Source organism: Thermoascus crustaceus (assembly GCF_041956765.1).
Source record: "Thermoascus crustaceus strain CBS 181.67 unplaced genomic scaffold VTN00scaffold_4, whole genome shotgun sequence".
In the NCBI taxonomy this organism is placed as follows: domain Eukaryota; kingdom Fungi; phylum Ascomycota; class Eurotiomycetes; order Eurotiales; family Thermoascaceae; genus Thermoascus; species Thermoascus crustaceus.
Window position 1 is genome coordinate 2,235,658 of NW_027192530.1, and position 21,213 is coordinate 2,256,870.

Sequence of the window (21,213 nt, forward strand, 5' to 3'; positions counted from 1 at the left end):
ACTTGAGGACGTGGTCTTGCCAGATGCGACGCAGTTCCCTGTGCCCTCTCTGCCCGTTCAAGATGGGTTCGCGTGCCGGTTTGATGATGGTGGCTGTGGATATCTCTGCGTCACGGAGAAGCGCATGAGGCAGCATTGGATATCGGTGCATCGTGTCCCTGGACGAGAGGGAGTGGACTGGTGTTCGGTGCAGTTGCAGACTTTCTTCAGGGGGAATGCGTTGCGGTATTTCACCAGCCCGTTGGCCATGTCATCTTCGTGCGACAGGCACAATATAGAGTCTTTCAGTACAGTAGGAAAATGCAATTTTTGATTGTGTGCAGAATATCCTCACCTTATTCACATAGGCTTTTCTGTCTCTCGATGCTTGTGACAACAAGGTGGATGGAATCCACAAGACCTTGACCCATTGCCTCTCCCTCAGTGCTACCGATTCTCACCTTCTAGACCATTACGCGAACTGAACGTATCGGACCATATCATGAAGTCCAGAAACCGAAAAGGCATTCAGAGTATTTGTTCCCCAGATCGCATCTGAGTTTCCCTTTTTGATGCACGGCTCCACATCTAGCGTACCTTGATCCTTCGTAACGACCGAAATATGTTGTCGAAGCGTTGAGACATCAAGACCGGGCAATACCCGGTTTTCGACAGGCAATGATAAACGTCGACGAGAAGAACAGCCACGCGGCGCTTGCATTTGGGATTTTCCTCGTGGTGTATTCCCTAGGTAGTTCAGAGGAGGAGGGGGAGAACCTGTTCTTGGTCGCAGATGATGAGGACCGGTTCCCGCATTTGATCCATTTCTTTCGTGGCGGATGCTCCATGCTCTTCCCTGTCTGGGACAAGCTCGCTGATGGCCCGTTGACTCCATTGGCAGCTCTCTGGAGGGACGATTTGGATAGTGATGTACCACATGAGGATCCTCTGCTTCGGTCTCTGCTATCTGCTATGCCTTCTCCAAAGGATGACTTCAACTCCAACCGTTCTTGGTCAAAATGAGGAGTGGGTAATAGATCGCGACGCCGCTGTCCAGCTCTCAAAAGCCTTTGCATTCGCACGTCATTTAGGCCCATCATTGACGGTCTGGGACGCTTTGAACGCATGGCCGATGAGAGTGTCGCCAGGCTATCTGAGCCTGCTCAGGGAGCATCATCCTGGGGCGTTGCTCCTGGTCGCTTATCAAGCTGTCCTACTGAGGAGATTGGGGTCTTGCTGGTATTTTGATGAGGGTCGGGCTAACAGGCTGCTAGATGGTATTGTTCATCGATTACCTGATGGGAGGTGGCGGGAGTTGGCGCCGAATGGATGACTTTTTGTCTCAAGGATCCCCTCTGCGCAAATATTCTGACATCAATGGTTCGCACGCAGAGGCCATGGACAGGTGCCAACCTATCGGATAGAGCTCTGGCCTGGTAGTCGGAACTGACCGAGATAGATAGACCAGACAAACTCTCCTAAAGTGCTTGGAACACACTCTAAAAAAGAACTTCCTACTTACTTCGGCAACACTAAAGCGAAATCCCCGTCCAGCCTTCTAATGCAACACCGAGATGGCCAAAGCAGCGCAGCTCTCCACCCAACCTGAAAGCGTAGGACTCTATGCCATACATTTTTGTCAAGAATACTTACCTATGTACATGTACCATGGCCTGTTTGGCAAGAGGGACTACGACTAGTTGGTAGGTAGCTACAAAGTATGTACCTATCAAAGTCCACTCCCAGATACCTAGTAATATTCCACGAAGGCAGCAATATTAATGATGTGCTTAAAGGGAACGGCACCGGCGTTTTTAAAGTCCCCCTGCAGGGAGCTTTTCAAATCAGGAAAAGCCATTTGCGATAACACAGCAAATCTAACGTTATGATGGCTTTTAGTCGATGTGAATAAATCCAGAAATGAAAAAGAATGGCACCGTCGATCAAACGAGGAGCATTTATACTAAGAAGTATATATAGCGTTGTCGGTCCTCCCTGCGACAACATATCCAAGTCGTCATGTTTTGCTCTCCAACCCTTATCTACAGCGTCACAAGCAATAGAATAAGCAGGTTTTGTTACGTTTAACGCAGTATATTCTCTTCCTTTTTTTATATTATCGATCTGACATGCACTTCTACAACACCCACGCCGGCTTCCTCTACCGCCAGCTTTTTCTCACACCCCTGAAACCCCCGGCCTCTTTCTCCCTCCGAGGGAAGACTGGTCTAGTGACGGGGTCCAACACCGGGTTGGGCCCAATATCAGGCATGCGCCCAACTCCTCTCCCTCGGCCTCACCCATCTCATCCTTGCCGTCCGAAACGTCGCCAAGAGCGAGTCGGCACGGGAGTCCCTTCTAGCATCTCTCCCAACAGGCTCCAAACGAGATGTGGTAATTGAGGTCTGGGTACTAGACCTGTCCGACTACGCCAGCATCATCGCCTTTGTTGAGAAGCTGAAGAAGAAGCGCTTCGATGATGACATACGACTGGACTTTGCCATCCTCAACGCCGGAGTCGCCAGCTTCGAGTTCTACCGGAATCCGCTGACTTCGAACGAAGTCAGCATCCAGACCAACTGGCTGAGCACCGCTCTTCTGACGCTGCTGCTGTTGCCGTAGCTGGATCAAACAGAAACAAGTTGCTGTTGCCGACGACCCCAATCGTAATAATAATGCCAATGATAATAATTATGCACGCCCTGTCCTGTCGATCGTGGGCAGCGAAACGGCCGCTTGGGCCAAGTTCAAGGAAGCCAAAAACGAGGTCGCAGCGACCACGAGCATCCTCGCGGCGCTGAACGACGAGAAAAACTTCGACATGAGAGACCGATACTACACGTCCAAATTACTCTTGGAGCTGTTTTTTCCTCGAGCTAGTCGACCGTCGTCGTCAGAGATCATCCCCTTCCGAAACCGGGTTCACGATTCTCAACCTAGTCAACCCGGGCTTCTGCTACGGTTCAGAGCTCCACCGCAGGGCAACAGGAACAGTGCTCGGTAAGATCCTGGAAACCGTCAAAAGGATCATCGGACGTTCCGTCCAGGTCGGGGCGAGAACGCTGGTCCATGGTGCGGTGTTGGCGGGTCCGGAGTCGAACGGGAGATATCTGAGCCCCTGCCGCGTTGTGCCTTTTGCGGACTATGCAGAAAGTCGCAAGGGGAAGATCATAAAGAGGGAAGTCTGGGATGCGATGGTTGCCGAGGTAGGGAAAGTCGTAGATATTGGAAAGGTGCTGGCGGAGATCTGAAGATTGTTCGAGGGTCCCGTCGAGTCATGCATCTATGTCTTCTGCAGTGCCTGACTTATGTTAGAACGGAGGGCACCTTAAGGAATCTATATCTCCATTGATGCTTTGTTATGTCTGATCTGTGGTTATTTTGAGCCATTGCTTCTGAATGGCTTGAGAAGTGAGTAACTCATTTTGTCCACCGTAATGCCCCCCAAGGACTAAAGGCACATATTTCAGATTAATTTATACAGTTCGATTATAGAAACTCTTTGCAGCTCTATACCTTTGATCCCTTCCATCTCATTTCATGAACCCACCCCTGTTCCATAGCGTGAATAGTCATATAAATGCCTCGTATATATATGTAGATCATGGGTTAGCCAACTTGGGAGAGGAGCTTGAGCAATGATGGAATTGATCTGACTGATTGCGCTTACGCTCTGAAATCCTCCGTATCACAATCAATATCTTCTTCAAATACATCCTTGATGCCTGCTCAGCCAAACCGTATTTGTACTGGTAACGCGTGTTAAGTACCTAGCAGGGACGGGATGGAAAGCCTCAGGCTCCCTTCCCGTTAGAACTGAGCCACCTGATCTCACTCTGCCTAGGCGCGATAAGACGTTCATGTGGGGTTGAGCGGGAAATGCGTAAAACCTATCTCAGCACTATATCCTTAGTCTGGAATAGCTCTGCCCGCAGATTGGCTGCTGAACATGCCCGCTTATGGTGTGGGATGGGAGACAAAGATCGCGGATTGGACGATCATATGTCGGAGCACGCCGCTGCAGCAACATACTGTGCATACTGAGGTAACCATGTTCAAGATGAAAAATGAGGGGTGATGTGATAGATGCGATGGATGGGTTCTCACTTCTCGTGATTTTAAGACGTCTGTTCTTTCTTCTGTATTTGTGCTGTGCTTTTCTGTGTTTCTCTCGATCAGTATCAGTACCTCGGAGTCTCATAGACATCACGTTGCGTTGCATTATTCACCATGGCCTCTGTAAAAACGCCCGTCCTCACCGAAAAGGCTCCCAAGCCGCTCCCCGGTATCTACAACCAGGCTATCATCGCCAACGGCGTCGTGTACTGCTCCGGTGCGGTTGCAATGGACCCGGAGACGGGAAAATTGATCGAGGGCGATATCAAGGCTCATACGGTATGCTACCTATCATATACCCCTACTTAACCTAGGGTGCCTCCTTGACAGTCATGTACCTGTTGCTTTCGTAGAGTGCAGGCTAATTGTGGAACCAGCACCAATGCATCAAGAACCTGACACACATCCTCGAGGCTGCCGGCTCCAACATTGACAAGGTCGTCAAGGTTAATGTCTTCCTGTCCAACATGGATGACTTTGCCGAGATGAACTCGGTCTATATGCAGTATTGGGGGGATGTCAAGCCGTGTCGGACGTACGTGTCCCCCGAAATCCTGTCTTGAATTCCTATTTCGTATTGAATGTGTACTTTACAGAGGTTGGAGATGCTAATGGATATGATGTCAGGTGCGTTGCGGTCAAGACATTGCCTCTCAACACGGACGTCGAGATCGAGTGCATTGCTGTGCTGTAGATGGGATGGGCATTTTTGTATTGATTAAAACGCACAAAAGTAGTAACGGTTGTGATAAACCTTTCAGAAGGCTACCTGTTGCGTGAGGAAATGATTAGTTCGGCTTTTCAATCAACTTCGCAAGAGTCATATAGGCCTCCTGGAGGAGCTCCCATCTGCATCCCTCAAGGCATTCCATGACGGAGTGCAAAAGCCCCTTTGTGTGATTAGCTACCCTTGGAATGTCATTCGGCTCACACTTCAACATCACAGAACTAAGGTAGCATGGTATAGTGACCAAGGCCGGAGCGCGATGTTATCCTCCGCTGAAAGAGCCATTCAATGTCATGATAGAGTTTTGGGGTATTGGATGAAGGATCGAAAAACAATGAGTTGACATTGTCTTCTGTTAGCAAGTTGACCGTGTCCGTCTGGACATCCACGCCGTAGATCGTTTGCTGGTCTTGGTGGACGGTTGGAGACATGGTTTCAGTGCCCTCAGCTTGATCTTCAATCCTATTATGATGGTTGTTGCTCCTGGAATCCATTTGACTGTCCTGAAGCAGTTGGTCGTCGTCGTTGAGCATCGCGGTCGACCCAGGCATCTGAGTCTGCCAAACATCTTCCACGATGGCAGCGACGACTCCGCCCGAGTTTCGAAACCACATCCCCTTTTCATGCCGCTTCTCGTGCCTCTGGAGCAAATCCTTGCGAACAAACCGCTTTGGACAGCAACCACATTGGTAAACATGTTTGGGGCAATCTGTGACAGTTGGATGAATGAGATGCTTGTTTACATTCAAGTTAGCATCCGGGCGTTGACGTATACGATAACCGATGTCTCGAGAGATGCTCTGATCGAAGGAAGGTCTTTTCACCACCAGCTTCTGTACAAGTGAATCCTTTTGGCATTAGGATGAATCTTACTGCAGTTCCATACAAATGCTCTTGAGTTGTCGGACTATCAAGCATCTAAGCCTCGGGCTCGAGATAGTTATAAACTACCGCTTATCTAATCGCAGAGACATCCATATACCTCTTCCAGAATGCCCTTTGATTTAAGACCTTACTGGGTTGTATTATGTCCCTAAGGTACGGATGTATAACTCCGTCTCTTCTTACGTACATCTAGACGTCCTGATCTAAGGCAAGAACATGCTAACTGCATACGTTTGATCGTCCAGGTGCCTCCTCTACCCCGCAAATTCGTACTTTGGCTGTCCTTTGGCATCTTCGGGCTTGTACATGAATATGTGCCCACCTTCATCATCTGGCTTAGCATCTGCGCTCCGGTCCTTCCCAGTCGCGACGTAGATGATGTTGTGATCTTTTCCACCCCATGTTGTGCAAGCGGGATTCTTTGCTGAGAAAATGATGTCCTTGAGGTGTTTCCCTTCCGGGCTGAATACCATCACTCGATTGGACGCAAACACTGCAATCCACAAGTTACCCTCAGTGCTAAGTTTTGGTATCGGTTAGTTTGATGACTGATTCAAGAGGGACGGGGATCTGCTCACTCGAGGACCATCCCATCAGGCTCCCCGTAGGAGCTCCGACGGTCAATCAGAAGACGCTTGTTGGAGATGTTGCCCGTCTCCAAGTCGAAGTCATAGGCGAAAACCATCATGGCCACGGAATCATTGAAATACACTGGTCTGTCTTAGCTGAAATCGATCCAGATGGTCTTGGGGGTGCCCACTTGTCTTGTTATCTGGACTCCATGCCAGACCATTTCCACAGACAACGCCACCGTCAATCATTAGGTGGAGACTTCCATCCGGATCGTACCTCCACAGTCTCCCTTTCGGCTTTCCATAGCTCTCCGGGAGCTTGTTGGGGCCGTACGCCATTGCCTTCTTGTCAATCTCCGCCAGCCAGAAGCGTCCCTTGGCATCGATACCTCCATCGTTAAAGCGGAGTTCGTCCCGTTGATCAGTCGGAATGATCTCCTTGACCACCTCCAATTTTCCCGTTTGCTCATCGAGGAAACAGACACCTTGGTAGTAGGCCGCGATATAGCTTCCTGGCTTATCCTTCCTGAAGAAGGCCACGGTGACACTGTCTTCGAGTTCCAATACTCGTGCATCTTCGACCGGATCGCCGGTCTCTGGGTCGACTTTCAGGATGTGAAGCTCTGGAGGCTCCGCAAGACAGTCAACCCAGTGGAGAGTCGAGTCACTGGCTCTGTATATTGGGGCCTCGCCGAGGACCATGGGCCCTTTGCGGCAGTAGTACCAGGCCTTTCCGCCGTCGATCGTTTCCAATGGCTGTGTCATGTTGTCTGGTTCCGTGTGTTGGTGATTGTCCGCCCCTCCAAGTTTCCCTGTTACATCCTATTTAATTGCTTTCTACGTTGCAATTGCTAATGCACACTGACATCGTGCAGGGATTCGAAATGTGGAACAGAATGTGCAAAAGTCTCCGGTGTCACAACTCCGAGAGGGGGTGCGGGGGTCTCCGCCCACGCAAGACGAGGGATGCCGCGCAGCATACATTCCGCATTGGCTGCGATAACACGTAAGGGCAACACTACGTGCAAAGATGGATTCAATGTTGGATATAAATGGGCCAGGCCCACAGCTGGTAGCTCCAGAGAGCAAACCTTGTTTGTTCTGGCCGCAGCTAGTCCACTATGTTCTCCAAACTGCATGTAACCGCAGGTAGATCTTGCTCCACTCGCTTCAAGAGTATCTTTACATCGGGGCATGTTCTTCATACTGCTATAAAATTGGAAAGTTCTTCTGCCCTAGTCAACGAGGATCTTCTCCCTTCACCGTCAGAACGACGGACTTGGACGGCATGGGATTTCTTCTCGTACTGGTGAGCTAATTGAAATGTTACGCCCATTATGAACCCACCGAAAATGTATAGGCCGTCCTGACCGTAACATAGGTGGAGTGAGTCCTGGGCAATTGCTACATGGTCGATCGGCTCATCCCTGATTGCACTGGGGGCAACGATCAGAGATGCATTGCTGGTCGTTCTTTTTGCGAACGTGCTATCTTCTGTGGTCATTGTCCTCAATGGCAGGGCAGCCGCTACTTATCATATCGGCTATCCGGTATTGTCCCGAGTGTCTTTTGGGATATATGGACAATTCTTCGTGGTCATCCTTCGAGCTCTGCTCAGCATCATATGGGGTTTGCTTACGCCTTCCTTGAAAGGAGTTCTACTTGTTGATATATTCTCTGCGCAGGGGGCGTACAACTCTACTATGAGGGTCAATTTATCTCCATCTGCCTCCGCTGCATCTTTCCAAGCTGGGGTAGAATTCACAATGTGATTCCAGAGGTTCGACGGACGGCTCCAGACTTTACGGGCGCCGCTGACATATGTAAATCCAGAGCCAACACATCACGACGCAGGGAATGGTCGGCTTCTTCCTTGCATTTATCTTTACTATTCCTCTAATGTTTATCCACACAACTAAGATCCGCCATTTGTTCAGCGTCAAGTCTGTCGTCCTTCCTCTGGCGGGGCTAGGCATCGTGTGTTGGGCAACATCAGCAAATGGAGGTGTCTCTGCTGATGGACTCGTCGACGAGTCTGCGAAAGCATCCACTTCGGTCTTCGCATGGGGGATCATCGCGCAGTTCAATTCCGTCATGGGAGCCAATAGCGCGCTACTTGTCACGGTTCCGGATCTCGCCCGGTATTCGAAGACGAAGCAAGCGCAGTTGTATGGGCAAGCTCTGGGACTGCCACTGTCGCAGACCATTTGTGCTGCATGTGGGATTATTACTACAGTAAGCAAAGAGAAGGGAAAAAAATCGAATTCCGAATACTAAGATCTGATATTTCTCCAGTCAGCAGTCATGAACATGTACGGTGAAGCATACTGGAACGCGTACGACCTCCTGAACAGCATCCTCAACCGATCTTACAGCCCTAAAGCCCGAGCAGGAGTATTCTTCGCCTCTGCCTCGTTTGCATTTGCGGCGCTGGGCACGACGATCGCCTGCAACATCGTCCCTTTCGCTGCAGATATTACCTGCTTGGCTCCTCGATATATCAACATCGTACGCGGGCAGATCATCTGTCTCGTCATCGCATTTGCTATCGTCCCTTGGTAAGTTTCTTTCCTCTCCTTCTCTAGCAATAACCGCTCCTCAATTAGCCCTTGCAACAGACAGACACCCTAACATATTGATCTAACAGGAGAATTGTCGCAACAGCAAATGGCTTTCTCCAATTCCTCAGCGGCTACTCTATTTTTCAAGCCCCCGTCGTCGGAATCATGCTGGCCGACTACTTCCTCATCCGCCGGTGCAACATCAACTTGACAGACCTCTTCAACAGTTCTCCGAGCGGTCGCTACTTCTACCTCAAGGGTGTGAACATGCGGGCTTTCGTTGCATTCGTGATCGGCTTTCTCCTCCCGCTCCCGGGGTTCATCGGTAGCTTTGGCCACAATATCAGTGCGGCTGCTACACAGATGTTTGACCTGGGATGGGTGTTGAGTTTCGTGATGGGTGGAGTTGCGTATCTTGTTATCTGCATGGTCTGGAAAGTCCCGTATTACGACGAGGACAGGAGCGTCGCTTTTGAGGGCAAGGCGGTCGATACTAATAATACTTTGCATGGAGCCGTTGTTATCGATTGTGACGGGAGTGTCGTAAGAACAGAGTGTGCTCTGCCTAGGGAGAATGGGGGCAACTGAGGGGAAGAGTCGGCCACCAAAGAAGGAATGAAGTCCAGTGTTTGATTTGATCGTTCCTACACCATGGGATACTCGAGGGATGTTTTATTTGAGAGATATCCTTTTATTAACCCTATTCTTGGTATAGAACATAATAACAATAATCGATTTAGGTGAGTACCTCTTATAGGGCATGCTATATCTGCTACCAATGACCGCAACTAGATGTCATGACACTTTGCTCTGTGGCCAAGCTCTATAACAATGCATGTTACATAGTACTCTACAATTGTTCTACCAAGCCATCTCTCAGCTGCCGTGGACACATTTTTATGATTTTCTCTGCCATGTCATGTCATATTGCGTCATGTTGCACTTTGTACTGTACGTCCAGCGCAGTTGGCAGCACCAGTGTTAAACAGTTTATTAAAATAATATACTAATTATTCTCATGAAATTTTTCACAGATGCCCTGGGCCGATAAACCGCGGTATCAAAGATGCCTAAGAGGTAGCAGAACCTGGAGAGTTTACCATCCACCCATGGATGGATGGAACATCAAACCCGCACGCACCACGTGCCAGGAATCGACTTACATATTCTTCTTGCTGCAAAATTTGGGTTTTTTTTCCACCTATTTTATTGGCAAAGAATAAAAAAAATGCCCCCGCAACCCCCCGCATGGTCTGGTTCGGGAGACATCTCATGGGCCGTGAGATCTCCGTCCCCGAATACCATAAGCATAACCATGACCGTCACCATCATAAGGAATTAATCAATGACTCCGGCCAAGATAGGATCATGAAGGCAGTGAACAGGAACAGAACTAATATGGAAATAGCAGCAACTACTATGAAAATAACCATGGAGTAATCTGAAGCAGCATCAGCAGAACGCCTAACTGTACCAGTACCTATGTCAACGCGCCTCCACTCCACATGCCTCTTAGATCCCAACGCCTGTAGGAGATCAAACTCATATTGAGACGCGTTGTGCCTCAACTGCATCGGAAAGGGCCTCGACACGATTGTGTTCTTCGTTTTGATCTCCAGACCTGCTTCTCTACTAATCTTCGTGAACTCATGCTCACTCATGTACTGGTTGAATAATGTCTCAAAGTCCCGAAACATTTTTGCCGCAAAGGCGATGCGGATAAGGTCCGCGCCTCTGTCGGGGAAGTTGTGTCGAGTGAGTGAGAGGTAACGCTCAAGTCGGGGCGTGTCGTCTCTGAGTGATAAAACGGTGTCGAATTCGGTACAGGTTTCTTCGAGAGCGTTCATGAAGAGACAGAGACGGGTGGCGTGTACGTTTTGCAATTTGGGTTTCAGGAGGGTGCCGAATGTGTTAAGGGTTTTTCTGGGGCCAAAGTAAGCGCCGTCTGAAATGTTGGAGCCTAGCAAGTAAGTGAATAGGATACTGGTTAGATCGTCGAATTTCAAATGTGAAGGGGCAAAAGCGTAAAATCAGATTGGTTTAGTATGTAGGCAGATATGTACTAGGTATCTCACCTCGATTCTATCAAACAAGTAGGGCCTGACGCCGTCGTTTTTAAAGGCACCAGGTAGTTCAACTGCGTCAAGACAGAAAAGATGAAGGTTGATGGCAATAATGCAAGAGCAGATCCTGGAGGTAGAAGAAGAGGCTCCCGTAGATCTCGTTCTTAGCCGGGGGCTTTGGACGTGACTTCGTCTAGGGGCCAGCCCGCAAGAGGATCAGCCGAGTCGTACATTGGCCAGCGATTGTCTATTATATACAGCGTTCTAAGAATTATGTTTGGTCAAAAAGGAAACACCATTCAGATCAGGGGCTGTGGCTCACGGATTAGGGGTATCGAAGTTTTTCTGACTCGCGCCGAATGGCAGTAGAATCCCATACTCGCGGAACTTCATGGCGCAGACACGCCATCCGGGCTTCTTCTGGTAAAAGGTCCGTTCAAGGTAATCTTTTCGATGCGGTGCCAATACCGTCGACTTGCGAATGCGCTGTGCCTCACCTACTGACAAGCCCTCAGGAACCTTGAGGAACTGGCGAAGACGGCACCATTGTTCTTTTGTGAGAACCAGATGCAGCAATCTGGAACCGAATTTCCATGTCTTCCTGACATGGCGCGTGCTGTCCTCCAGGCTTTCGAACTTTGTGCAAACATCTTCGACAAGAGGCAGGATGTTATCGCGTAGAGAGCGCAGTATTTGCTCCGGAATCAGAGCTGAATACCAAATGTGGATCAATATCGGGGTGGCCTCGCAAGCTCATAGTGCAATGAGACCAGGAGAAGAATCACGTTCCTGGCGAGGACGTCAAAGTCAATGTCATTGACTACAAAATTGCACTGTCCGTGGAAGGTCTCCGGCAGCGAGGCCAGCGTCTTCACGATGTTTCGTATATTCCCTGAGGCTAGAATATGATAATCGGTCAGTCACTCATCTCACATTATTTCACGAGGGGAGGGGGGCTTCTCAACATGCCTGCGAAGAGAACATTCAGGGTTCCGGGAAAGTTGGACCCTTCATTTTGCTCCAGGTTGAGCAGGTTGAGCACGTCCAGGGCTGGCATATTACCCCACAGATACTTGTGCGTTCCATGCCCATGATAGTCCCCTGTAGGAGCAATAAAAGCCGGTTCCCGTCTTTCCACGTACCATGACGGTTTCCACGTAGATCTATTTAGCCGTGACCTGCAATCCTTCTCGTGCTAAAGCCGATGCGCAAGCCGGCAGTCTCTACTGCAGTACTAAGGACATTCTATTAGTAGAGTACATATCAAAACGCAGACTTGGTAATTCAGACAAACAACCCTGAACCAAAAAGCAGTTCGAACACGCCTCTGATGCGTGGTTCGGATAGGATAGTGTTCCATATTTCCCAGTATTCGCGCAGAAATGCTTGGGCAACGAAAAGCGATACATCCTGTTGTTTAACAACCCAACGCTAGTGGGCAAAGGGCTTATTCCTAAGATAGAAAACTGATGGTGTATTACAAGGAACGAAAATCACTAATATGATGGGATACTCGCTGGAAGGCTGATATGTGTGAGATAGAGCCTGAGAGTGCCAGCCTTAGGATCTCTGGAGGCAACGCCTCGAGAGTAGGCGATGGCAGTAACCCCGCGAACAAGCGCAGAGACTGGCACCTTTGCACCTAGAAATCTAGATGGATGTCATGTCAGCGAGGAGGCTCAGTTAAATAAGAATGTTGAAATATACCTAGGAGAGCCATGGCCAGGTGTACTTAAGTATGTGGCTTGCTTCTTTGAACGTTAGTGTTTTCTTCGTCTGCGATGGTGAATTACAGCAACCAGCCAAGACAATTAGCTCTTAAAGCCAGACATGCATTAGGGTAGGACTTCTCGATTCCTGCAAGCTCGCTTTCGCCAGAACATTCGTCGACCTGTCACTTCCCACAGCTATCTCCGTAATCCGTATATCTCATAGGATACATGCTATATCTGCAAATGGCGTGTGATATGATACTGTTTCCTGGTTAACAGGCAGGCGAGGGAACTGGGCCTGTTTGTTGTTAACCGTTGGACCATGAGGTCCCGAGTTCTGTTGCTGGTGAGGTAAGGAAGAGGGGGGGGGGGGGTAGTATGGTTGCTTTTAGTTCACTGAGGGTGGGGGAGGGGGCACCGGAGTTGTCTCTCTTGCGTGAGGTAGGCGTTGTATATCTAACTCCTGCATCAGGTACTCGAGTCATAGATTTATTACTTCCTCGGGTGACATCAGTAGGAGTTTTCCCATAGAAGAGAATGGCTATTCTAATAGAGAACGTTTCAAGAATCAGTGTCTTCAAATTTATGACATTCTCAATATTTATCAATGCTCCTGGAGTCATAAGCTGGTGGTCTCCGGTCTCTGTGCGTGAGAAGGGCTTGCTTATATTCTTCGCTTCTGGCAGTTTGCAAAGTAGTGCGTGCCTAGATAGAGAGGTCTCTTTGTGACTTCAGTTCCATAACAGGATGGAGTGATAGTAAAATAATATTGATTCTTCAGACTTTTGGTTCTCATGATATTTTCAATTCCACTACATACAAGCCAAGAGAAGATTCCATAGACAATTCCACAAAGTAATACACACATGACATCCTTTTATTTTATTCGCCAGGGGTATCTCTATCAATTCCTCAAGAAACCATGTTCGTAATGAGAACAACCGGCCCTCTTACTTCTGCAACACATATTCCAGAATCCGTCTCGCCTTCTCCCCGCCCAAATACTCTCTTCCTACTCGTCTCCTCTCGTCTCCTTCCTCTTCGTCGTCTGCCATTTCCAGGTCCACCTGCAGGCTAGCCTCGTACGCCCGCATGACCATCTCCTCGTCGACTCTGACGCCACCTTCAACGAGCACACGGATGCACTGAGCAAGCCTGGCAATCTCACGCCTTGTCTGGGGTGGGATTTCGTCGTTCTGGCTGGAATAGATGGAGCTGGACACCATCTCCTCCATCCGGGTAATCGAAACGGGTTCTGTCGTGGACGATGCGGCGGCGGTGCCGTCCGCATGCTTCGATATCCAGATATATCCATTAACACCCAGGATGACATCAACGTCGCCGCCTCCGTTGGCCGTGTTCACCGTCCAGACCTGTCTCCGGGAACGGACAACTCCTCCAGCACTTCCCGCTGTCGCAGCAGTAGCACCTCCGGAGCCCACGCCTCCCTTGACCATCGTACTCGACGCCCCGCTTCCTCCGGTTCCAGTGACAGCGAGAAAGACACCGTTCCTCAACTTCCCGTACTTCAGGGATCGTGTATGTAGCGACGCTGACCCGTCTGAATGCACGCTCTGCACCTCTGCAACCACCAGATCACCCTCGCTGAAAAATGTCCGGATCTGAAGCTCATCTGCGCTCGTTCGTCGCCGCAAGATACCGCCAGGCAGGTTGATGGCGGATAGCGGTAGTTGTGCAAGTAGGGGAGCAGCAACGTCAACTTTCCATCGCCGCGACTGGACCTCCACAATACGACCGACGACAAGGTCACCGATCTCTGGTGTGTAACGCGCACGCAGCGGGTGGACTGAGAGGAGCTTGTTGGTCTTGTGTACCGTGCCGGCGACGGTAGCGATGATAGAGTTGGTATACGGGGTGGTGTAGGTGCCATGACCTCTGCATAGTCGTCAGTATTAAATACCTTGAAAGCATAATATGGACTCGCTGCATGAGCCGCTCAAAATGTGAAGGGTAGGACGAGATCTAGAACCCACCTCATCCACTGCGGATCATCCGTCACCACCTCGCCGGGCGTGACGATCCCCGTGCCGCGTTTTCTCCTATCCTCAAAGCGCTGTCGTTTACCGGGGCGTGCAGTCGTCATGTCAACGTCCCCTTCTGAGTCCATAGACTCGATATCCGAGTCTTCCTGGTGGACGTCGGCATCCTGCACGACGGGAGGAAGAATGGTGATTGCCATTGTTGGGGCTCGCGCGACGGAAAACAGTACGGAGTACGGGGAGAGAAAAGAAGACCGGTCACAAAGAAGAAGCAATAATCGCTGGGACCAGCTATCTAGGATCGAGTAAGGCCCGGTCTTCTTGTTCCTGTTCTCTCATCCCACCGAAGAAAGCTTCCCGGAGGATCTGAAAGTTCGGAAGCAAACACAGCAAACACGATATAGAGGAGCACGTGAGTGCTTTTGCCCTACTATGTTATGCATGCAATCGGAGTACGGCACATGTAAGGTATCCTACGGATACTGCAGATGCATCTATTCCTATAGAGGAGTCCTTGCTTATTCATTAGTGTAATCCTGTTCACTTTGCACATGACTTGGTGGCCCCATAAGAACGTGGAAAGAAATCTCCTCGAACGTAATGCAAATATATATCTTGCCAAACTAAGGCTCCAGCGCAATCTTACCTCTAACACACCTATTCCAAGATAACAGATTTTGTTGGATTAACTTGGCTTGTGACAGAGCAGGGATTGTTTCAGTTGCTTTCCCAAAATATTTGCTGCCAGTCAGGATCATAAACCAGTTCTGAAAGGACATTAGCTTCATAGACGTAGATTGATATTGTTGCTTTGATATTGTTGCTACTCAGGATCACACTTACGGATTCACCTTGCTGATATACAAACGGAGCAAATGTCAAGCCAAACAGTCCCTCTGTTCCATTTGGTCGAACAAAGATCGCGGGAAGCCTCCTGATGTCGAGTTGTATCCTGTGTACTCGACTCCGTGACAGTTTGGAGAAGCTTGAGGGGCTTGATGATGGTTCGAAAACATGGAATTGTCGGTAGCCTTTAGTTGGACGAGCCCGATGGCAGATTTCTGGGGATTTGGGTGATTTTTTATGTGACTGAAGCTGACAACCTGTGTTTATTGTCATATGAGCCACAGTCCGAATACAACAGACAATGGTGTCCGTATATTGGTTACACCCTAAGCATTACTCCCACCTCCGCAAACAGCGTAGAAGTTGTCCGGATTAGAATAGGTGTTTATTTATCTGTGTTTTCCATCAGCGAGGAGACGATGCTCCTCTCCAGAGGATCTAGAGCAGGTAAGTCATGGATAAATGAAGAAGAATTTTCAACATACATAAACGGGCAGGTACTTACTATCGGCAGCAAGTCCATGGAAATGCGCAAATGGGAATTCCCACCGCAACGGAGGTAAACAACCAGCTGCTCCAACAGTTCGGGCTGCCCCTCCACTACGGTGAAGGCTTGCTCCGCCGCCACGAGGAGCACTTTGGGACGGCACGAGTCATGCTACTCCATTCGTTCAGGCTGTGTGTCCAGACCCTGCTGAACAAAAGGCAACGCTACCTCTGTTTCTCAGGGTTGGTACATTATAATTCAACAGATCGCAAACGGCTCTTTTAGCGCTTGAGCCACTGAGACTGGAGACGAGCGTTGTGCACATCTTATTTCCAACAGAATGGAACTACAAACAATGTAGGGAGCGCTCTCTGGCTAGGCTAGCATTCTGAACCACAAGGTACAGATCCTCCTCATTTGCAAACTTCACAGCTTTCTGGATCCCCTCAACATCTTATCCCGCACAGCAACGGAATGAATGTGGTACTGACCCCCAATCATCAGCGATACCTTCGTCTACCGATATTTTGATTGTATGTGAGGTCTATTTCCTAGAAAGTCCACGATTCACACCGCCTCTCCACCGCGAATCAACAAAACGTTATCCCATCTCTCCTATCTCCCACAAAATAGCAGTATAAGTGCCCGTATGATTCGTTCTCCAGAAACTGTTGGACCGGTTCTCCCTGGCAATGGAAGACTGCTCCGCGTTGTAGTGCTCAGAGTGACAGTAGACTGCTGCTGGAGGAGATGAGATGCTTGGATCAAATGGCCCCAGACGGAGGCGTTAAGGGGCTTGCCATATGTCGTCATCAGGCAAGCGGTCTCCAGAGGAGCATCGATGTTGGGTTCTGGCGTTTACAAAGGAATGTCTCCTAGAAAAGAAACAGTATAGTCTTTACTGTAGATTGTGACTTTGAGTAACGAGATAGGGATAGGGAGACAATCGTATAAAAAGTAGGAGAAGTATAAACTAAGATTATATGCCTTTCGCCGAATCGTCTAAAACTCTATATGCACGCTTACCTTGAATTAACTTAAAGATATATGTACAATACACATTCACCCAGCCTGGCAGACGCGGTCCCAGAAGACCAGACGGGGTTCGGAGGTCGGCTTGTATCCAAGCCGTCAAGTGTAGATAGATCATCATCATCATCATCATCTAGCTAACAAAGCGCATATTCCCGAAAAAAAAAATCCACGACTCCCACCGCCACTTTTGAAAGATACCTAGGAAATATCTCACTTTCGCGGGCCCAAAATGCGAGAGGCCAGTTAGTTATAGATCTCGGATTCTATTTGCGTTAATTGTGGAGTTGTACTCTGTAGGTTGGGAAGAGCTGGAGCAGTACTAAGAACAGTGCCAAATCTGGGATACGGTAGTCAGGCCGATCTTTACTTTGCTTTAGGTGAGTACGAGCAAGGAGGGATGGTAGTGAGTCGGGGAGGACTTGCGTCTGGTGAACGGAATTCCTCAATGATATAACGACGGATGATAATATGACATATTGGATGATTAATTAAAAATAACATCAAGAGCAGCGTGTTAGAGGAGGGCGAAGGACTTTCAGATCCATTGTTATACATAGTAGATAGAAACTGACATTAACAACTAGTCTATCCATATTTAAACTGGTAATCAATAAAGCATTGAACCTCTCAATTTGAGTACCTAATCCCGCCAGCCCCGCTGACACGTTTAGCCGCCAAATGCATCGCACCGGAAAAACACGAAACTAGATAATACATGTGACGTGATGAAACAAAATGCAAGCCCAATGATCTTCAAGAGCCAGCGCCTGAAGACCTCTTCGACACCCGTCTTCCATTGTAGGTGCCATCTTCCTTCTTCTTCCGCCCTCCGCGGCCACTACCTCCCTTAGGTCTATATCCCGTGTCCTCGTCGCGTTTGCGTTTCCCCCTACTGCTGCCCGGTGTAGGCCCAATGTCCAACAGAATACCGTCCTCGTCATACATATCCTGGACTTCTTCTTTCCGCACCTGAGTCGACGCACGTTTCGAGGAGCGTAGATTCGTCGGTCGGGAGCCTGACTTCTCGGAAGCGAGCTCATTGTCCTGCAGGAAAACCTGCGGCTGGTTCCTGCGGAGCCAGTTGTAAACAGAGACGGGGTTCCGGAGTGCAGCCTCCCGTTCCCGATCTGCAAATGTAGGCTTCTCAGGGGCACGACTGAGCTGCAGCGCCGCCTGCGCATCGCCAAGCTTCGCATCCATGGCCAGGTAGTACTCAGTCTCATGTTCTGGAGTGAGATACCCCAGAGTGGTGTCGAGATCGTCATCAGTGGGCTTCTCTGTAGGTGCGGGCGCCGTGTGTGGCACTTGTAGCAAAGAGGTGTACTGCGTGGCAGGTGCGAAAGCCTTGCTCCGTTTCACAGCTTCCTCTAGACGACGGTAGTCATTAGGGGTGATCTCTCCAGATGCCAGCTCTGCTCTGGCTTCTTTCAAAGCTGCCTTCGCTGACGCGACGTCGTACGAAGCCGGGGTTATTTCTTCGTCAGATGAGCGTAGTGCAGTAGGTTCTCCCGGGACGCTCAGGTCGTATCGGAGATGTGGAGGAACGTGAAGGCTCTCGTTGAATTCGAGAAGTACCTCGAGAAGTTGACTGCAGAGCGATAGCACATCAGCAATTTTGCCGCGTCGAAGGAGAAAAAACAAAAGAAGCTTCAAAAGCCACCTACTCATTCTGCTCCTGTATCCTCTTCGACAAGTCCTGTATGCGCAGTTCCTCGCGGATGAGCGCTTCGCTGTCTCTCATAGCCTTTTCGAAGCTTATTTTCATCTTCGCGTACTTCTTTCTGGTAGAAAAATGTCAGTGCCAAGCCGTGAGTAAATACTCGCAGCATGCGCTTACTTGAACGACTTGTACGACTGCTTTGCAGGGGCAGCCGCCGGCGCATCAGGCAAGCTCCCATTCATGGATTGCGACTCATCATACTCCTGCGCCATCGTGAGGGAAGGGCGGTATAAGAGAAGGTGATGAGGATGGCGGGTTGCAGGAGGTAGATGAAGCACGGAGGAGAGCTGAAGCCCAGAGGCTGAGAAAGGTGAGGCTGCGGTCCTCGACTTCGAGTCGCGGCACGTCAGTTGAAGGTCCGGCCCCGATGGAACAAAGGACGCCCGGCTTGCACCCGCACGCGCTTCCGGCCGCCGTAAAAAGTTTCGTCCCCACGCTGAAGAGCTCGAGTTCTTCCGCTCTCCAAGGCGAACATTCACCCATACAATTGACCTCGGGTTTGAATTAATTGCTGGCTTTGCTACATTGCCAGCAGCATATCCACTCGCAAAATGGCTGGCCTCAACGAAGAAAATCACAAAAAGCGCAAACTGCAAGACGTCGAGGAAATCGAGATCGACGTCTCTGCACCGGAACCGCCCTCCAAGAAAGCTCTCCGCAAAGCAAAGAAGAAGCAAAAAGCCGTTGAAGAACAAAAGGAAACCTCTGCAGAACCTCAAGCGCAAACTTCCGACACCCAGTCAAAGCCTGCGAAGAAGAAACGCTCTGACTACGGGATCTGGATCGGAAACTTACCGTTCTCCGTAACCAAAGCTGACCTCCGCAAGTTCCTCACAAGCAATTGCTCTTTCGGCGACAACATGATTACTCGAGTCCATCTCCCGACTGGACCGGGGAAGAACGGAAAGGCTCAGAACAGGGGATTCGCTTACATCGACTTAGCAGACAGCAAGGCTGTGCAGGAGGCGATAGGACTCAGCGAGCAGCTCCTCTCCGGCCGTCCTGTGCTTATCAAAGACGCGAAGAACTTTGACGGTAGGCCGGAAAAGCACCAGGAGGAAGGCGAGACGTCCAATACTGCGGCTGCGGCCGGTAAACCCCCCTCGAGGCGCATATTCATCGGCAATTTGGGCTTTGACGCAACGAAAGAGCTCCTTGAAGAGCATTTTGCACGCTGCGGAGCCATTGCGAATGTACATGTTGCGACATTTGAGGACTCTGGAAAGTGTAAAGGCTACGCTTGGGTTGAGTTTGAGGAGCAAGAAGCCGCCGAAGCGGCTGTGAAGGGCTTCGTAATGGTCAAGGAGGACGAAGAGGAGGAAGAGCAGGAAGAGGATTCCTCCGATGACGAGAGTTCTGGGTCTGACTACGAAGATCGTGGGCCAACCAAAGCCAAACAGCCCAAATTGAAGAGGGTATGGGTCAATCGGTTCCTCGGCCGGAAGCTGAGGATGGAATTTGCGGAAGACCCAGCGACTAGGTACAAAAAGCGCTTCGGGAAGGAAGGAAAAGGCAAGAACAACAGTTCTCAGGAAGAAGCGGTGGTCGAAGCCGAACAGGGCGAAGTAAATGGCGGTGTCGATGGAGACACTGGCGCACAAAAGGCTCGCGCGAAAAAGGAGAAGGGCTCTAAGAAAGCCAAGAAGGAGACGGAGTCGCATTCAAGGTACTCCAAGGAGACTGTACAGAGGCTCACTGGTGCGATCGTCGAGTCACAAGGCAAGAAGACTACGTTTGACTGAGAAACTGTATTTCCCCCCAACGCTGTAGCAGCAACGCTTTACAATGCGGCCTGAAAATATCTTGCCCGAGTCATTGTATGGTGCCGACTGCAAAGAATTCTCGAAAGGCTCTCTGACCTCCACCAGTTACCCTGAAAAGTGTGTTTCACGATAGGATGTCACTTTTTTGAACAACTTGGGTGTTCTGTCGTCTGTTGTTATGCTGAACGCCGATCATGATACCCTGCTATGTGTGGCGCTAAGACGGCCTGAAAGATGGCTGTGCACGCCTGCTAGCAATCTTGAATATTCTTTACCGGCATGAGTAGTGTACATTTTTCTTTATCGGCTGCAGCTGCGTGGCATCAATGCAGAATATATATATAGCTTGATGGATACCCCGAGATGTGGCTGCTATTTGACGGAGATAATCCTACCTAATGCTAGCGTAGATCCCCCAGAGGATATAGAGTTAGTAATCGTAGCAGTCCGCCACAGTGCAGGTTCGGCCCTGTGCGCCTCTGCCAGCAACTGTACTGCGGCATGACAAAAATATTTGTAGGGAAAACACGACAACTCTCTGCTGGAGCATACCTCCTCTGCCTGACGCATTTCTCCTCGTGCATCGCTGCGGCGTTGACCGCCGTCCATGCTGTGAGCTCGAATGGGGAACACGAGCACACTAATCCCGATCGGGGAGGCTGACATCTCGGTCTGGCTGGGAGATGTCATGCCTCATGCTCAAACTTCAAATCTCTAACTCAACCTCGACTTTCCCCTGCACCATCT

General features: G+C 49.7%; 8 protein-coding genes across 8 annotated transcripts; 4 read left to right on the forward strand and 4 right to left on the reverse strand.

Annotated features, from left to right (window-relative positions):
• Positions 1-657: 657 nt before the first annotated feature.
• On the forward strand, positions 658-3,230 carry VTN00DRAFT_7396 (uncharacterized protein; the record flags this gene model as incomplete). Its single annotated transcript, XM_069434138.1, has 5 exons — positions 658-992; positions 1,071-1,218; positions 2,248-2,541; positions 2,615-2,979; positions 3,005-3,230. 5 exons carry the CDS (start codon positions 658-660, stop codon positions 3,228-3,230), a joined length of 1,368 nt encoding a protein of 455 aa, XP_069287450.1.
• Positions 3,231-4,209: 979 nt separating this feature from the next.
• Positions 4,210-4,789, forward strand: VTN00DRAFT_7397 (uncharacterized protein; the record flags this gene model as incomplete). The annotated part of the gene is made up of 3 exons (XM_069434139.1): positions 4,210-4,374; positions 4,473-4,630; positions 4,723-4,789. 3 exons carry the CDS (start codon positions 4,210-4,212, stop codon positions 4,787-4,789), a joined length of 390 nt encoding a protein of 129 aa, XP_069287451.1.
• Positions 4,790-5,961: 1,172 nt separating this feature from the next.
• VTN00DRAFT_7398 (uncharacterized protein) lies at positions 5,962-7,044 on the reverse strand (the record flags this gene model as incomplete). The annotated part of the gene is made up of 3 exons (XM_069434140.1): positions 5,962-6,226; positions 6,286-6,418; positions 6,468-7,044. The coding sequence occupies 3 exons, from the start codon at positions 7,042-7,044 to the stop codon at positions 5,962-5,964; spliced, it is 975 nt and encodes a 324-aa protein (XP_069287452.1).
• Positions 7,045-7,400: 356 nt separating this feature from the next.
• On the forward strand, positions 7,401-9,428 carry VTN00DRAFT_7399 (uncharacterized protein; the record flags this gene model as incomplete). Its single annotated transcript, XM_069434141.1, has 6 exons — positions 7,401-7,588; positions 7,661-7,908; positions 7,965-8,059; positions 8,113-8,514; positions 8,575-8,837; positions 8,927-9,428. 6 exons carry the CDS (start codon positions 7,401-7,403, stop codon positions 9,426-9,428), a joined length of 1,698 nt encoding a protein of 565 aa, XP_069287453.1.
• Positions 9,429-10,168: 740 nt separating this feature from the next.
• VTN00DRAFT_7400 (uncharacterized protein) lies at positions 10,169-11,960 on the reverse strand (the record flags this gene model as incomplete). The annotated part of the gene is made up of 4 exons (XM_069434144.1): positions 10,169-10,763; positions 11,226-11,613; positions 11,728-11,801; positions 11,869-11,960. 4 exons carry the CDS (start codon positions 11,958-11,960, stop codon positions 10,169-10,171), a joined length of 1,149 nt encoding a protein of 382 aa, XP_069287454.1.
• A 1,605-nt stretch (positions 11,961-13,565) lies between these two features.
• Positions 13,566-14,815, reverse strand: VTN00DRAFT_7401 (uncharacterized protein; the record flags this gene model as incomplete). Its single annotated transcript, XM_069434145.1, has 2 exons — positions 13,566-14,511; positions 14,610-14,815. The coding sequence occupies 2 exons, from the start codon at positions 14,813-14,815 to the stop codon at positions 13,566-13,568; spliced, it is 1,152 nt and encodes a 383-aa protein (XP_069287455.1).
• Positions 14,816-17,736: 2,921 nt separating this feature from the next.
• VTN00DRAFT_7402 (uncharacterized protein) lies at positions 17,737-18,915 on the reverse strand (the record flags this gene model as incomplete). The annotated part of the gene is made up of 3 exons (XM_069434146.1): positions 17,737-18,571; positions 18,648-18,764; positions 18,821-18,915. The coding sequence occupies 3 exons, from the start codon at positions 18,913-18,915 to the stop codon at positions 17,737-17,739; spliced, it is 1,047 nt and encodes a 348-aa protein (XP_069287456.1).
• A 339-nt stretch (positions 18,916-19,254) lies between these two features.
• On the forward strand, positions 19,255-20,445 carry VTN00DRAFT_7403 (uncharacterized protein; the record flags this gene model as incomplete). The annotated part of the gene is made up of 1 exon (XM_069434147.1): positions 19,255-20,445. One exon carries the CDS (start codon positions 19,255-19,257, stop codon positions 20,443-20,445), a length of 1,191 nt encoding a protein of 396 aa, XP_069287457.1.
• Between the last annotated feature and the right edge of the window lie 768 nt (positions 20,446-21,213).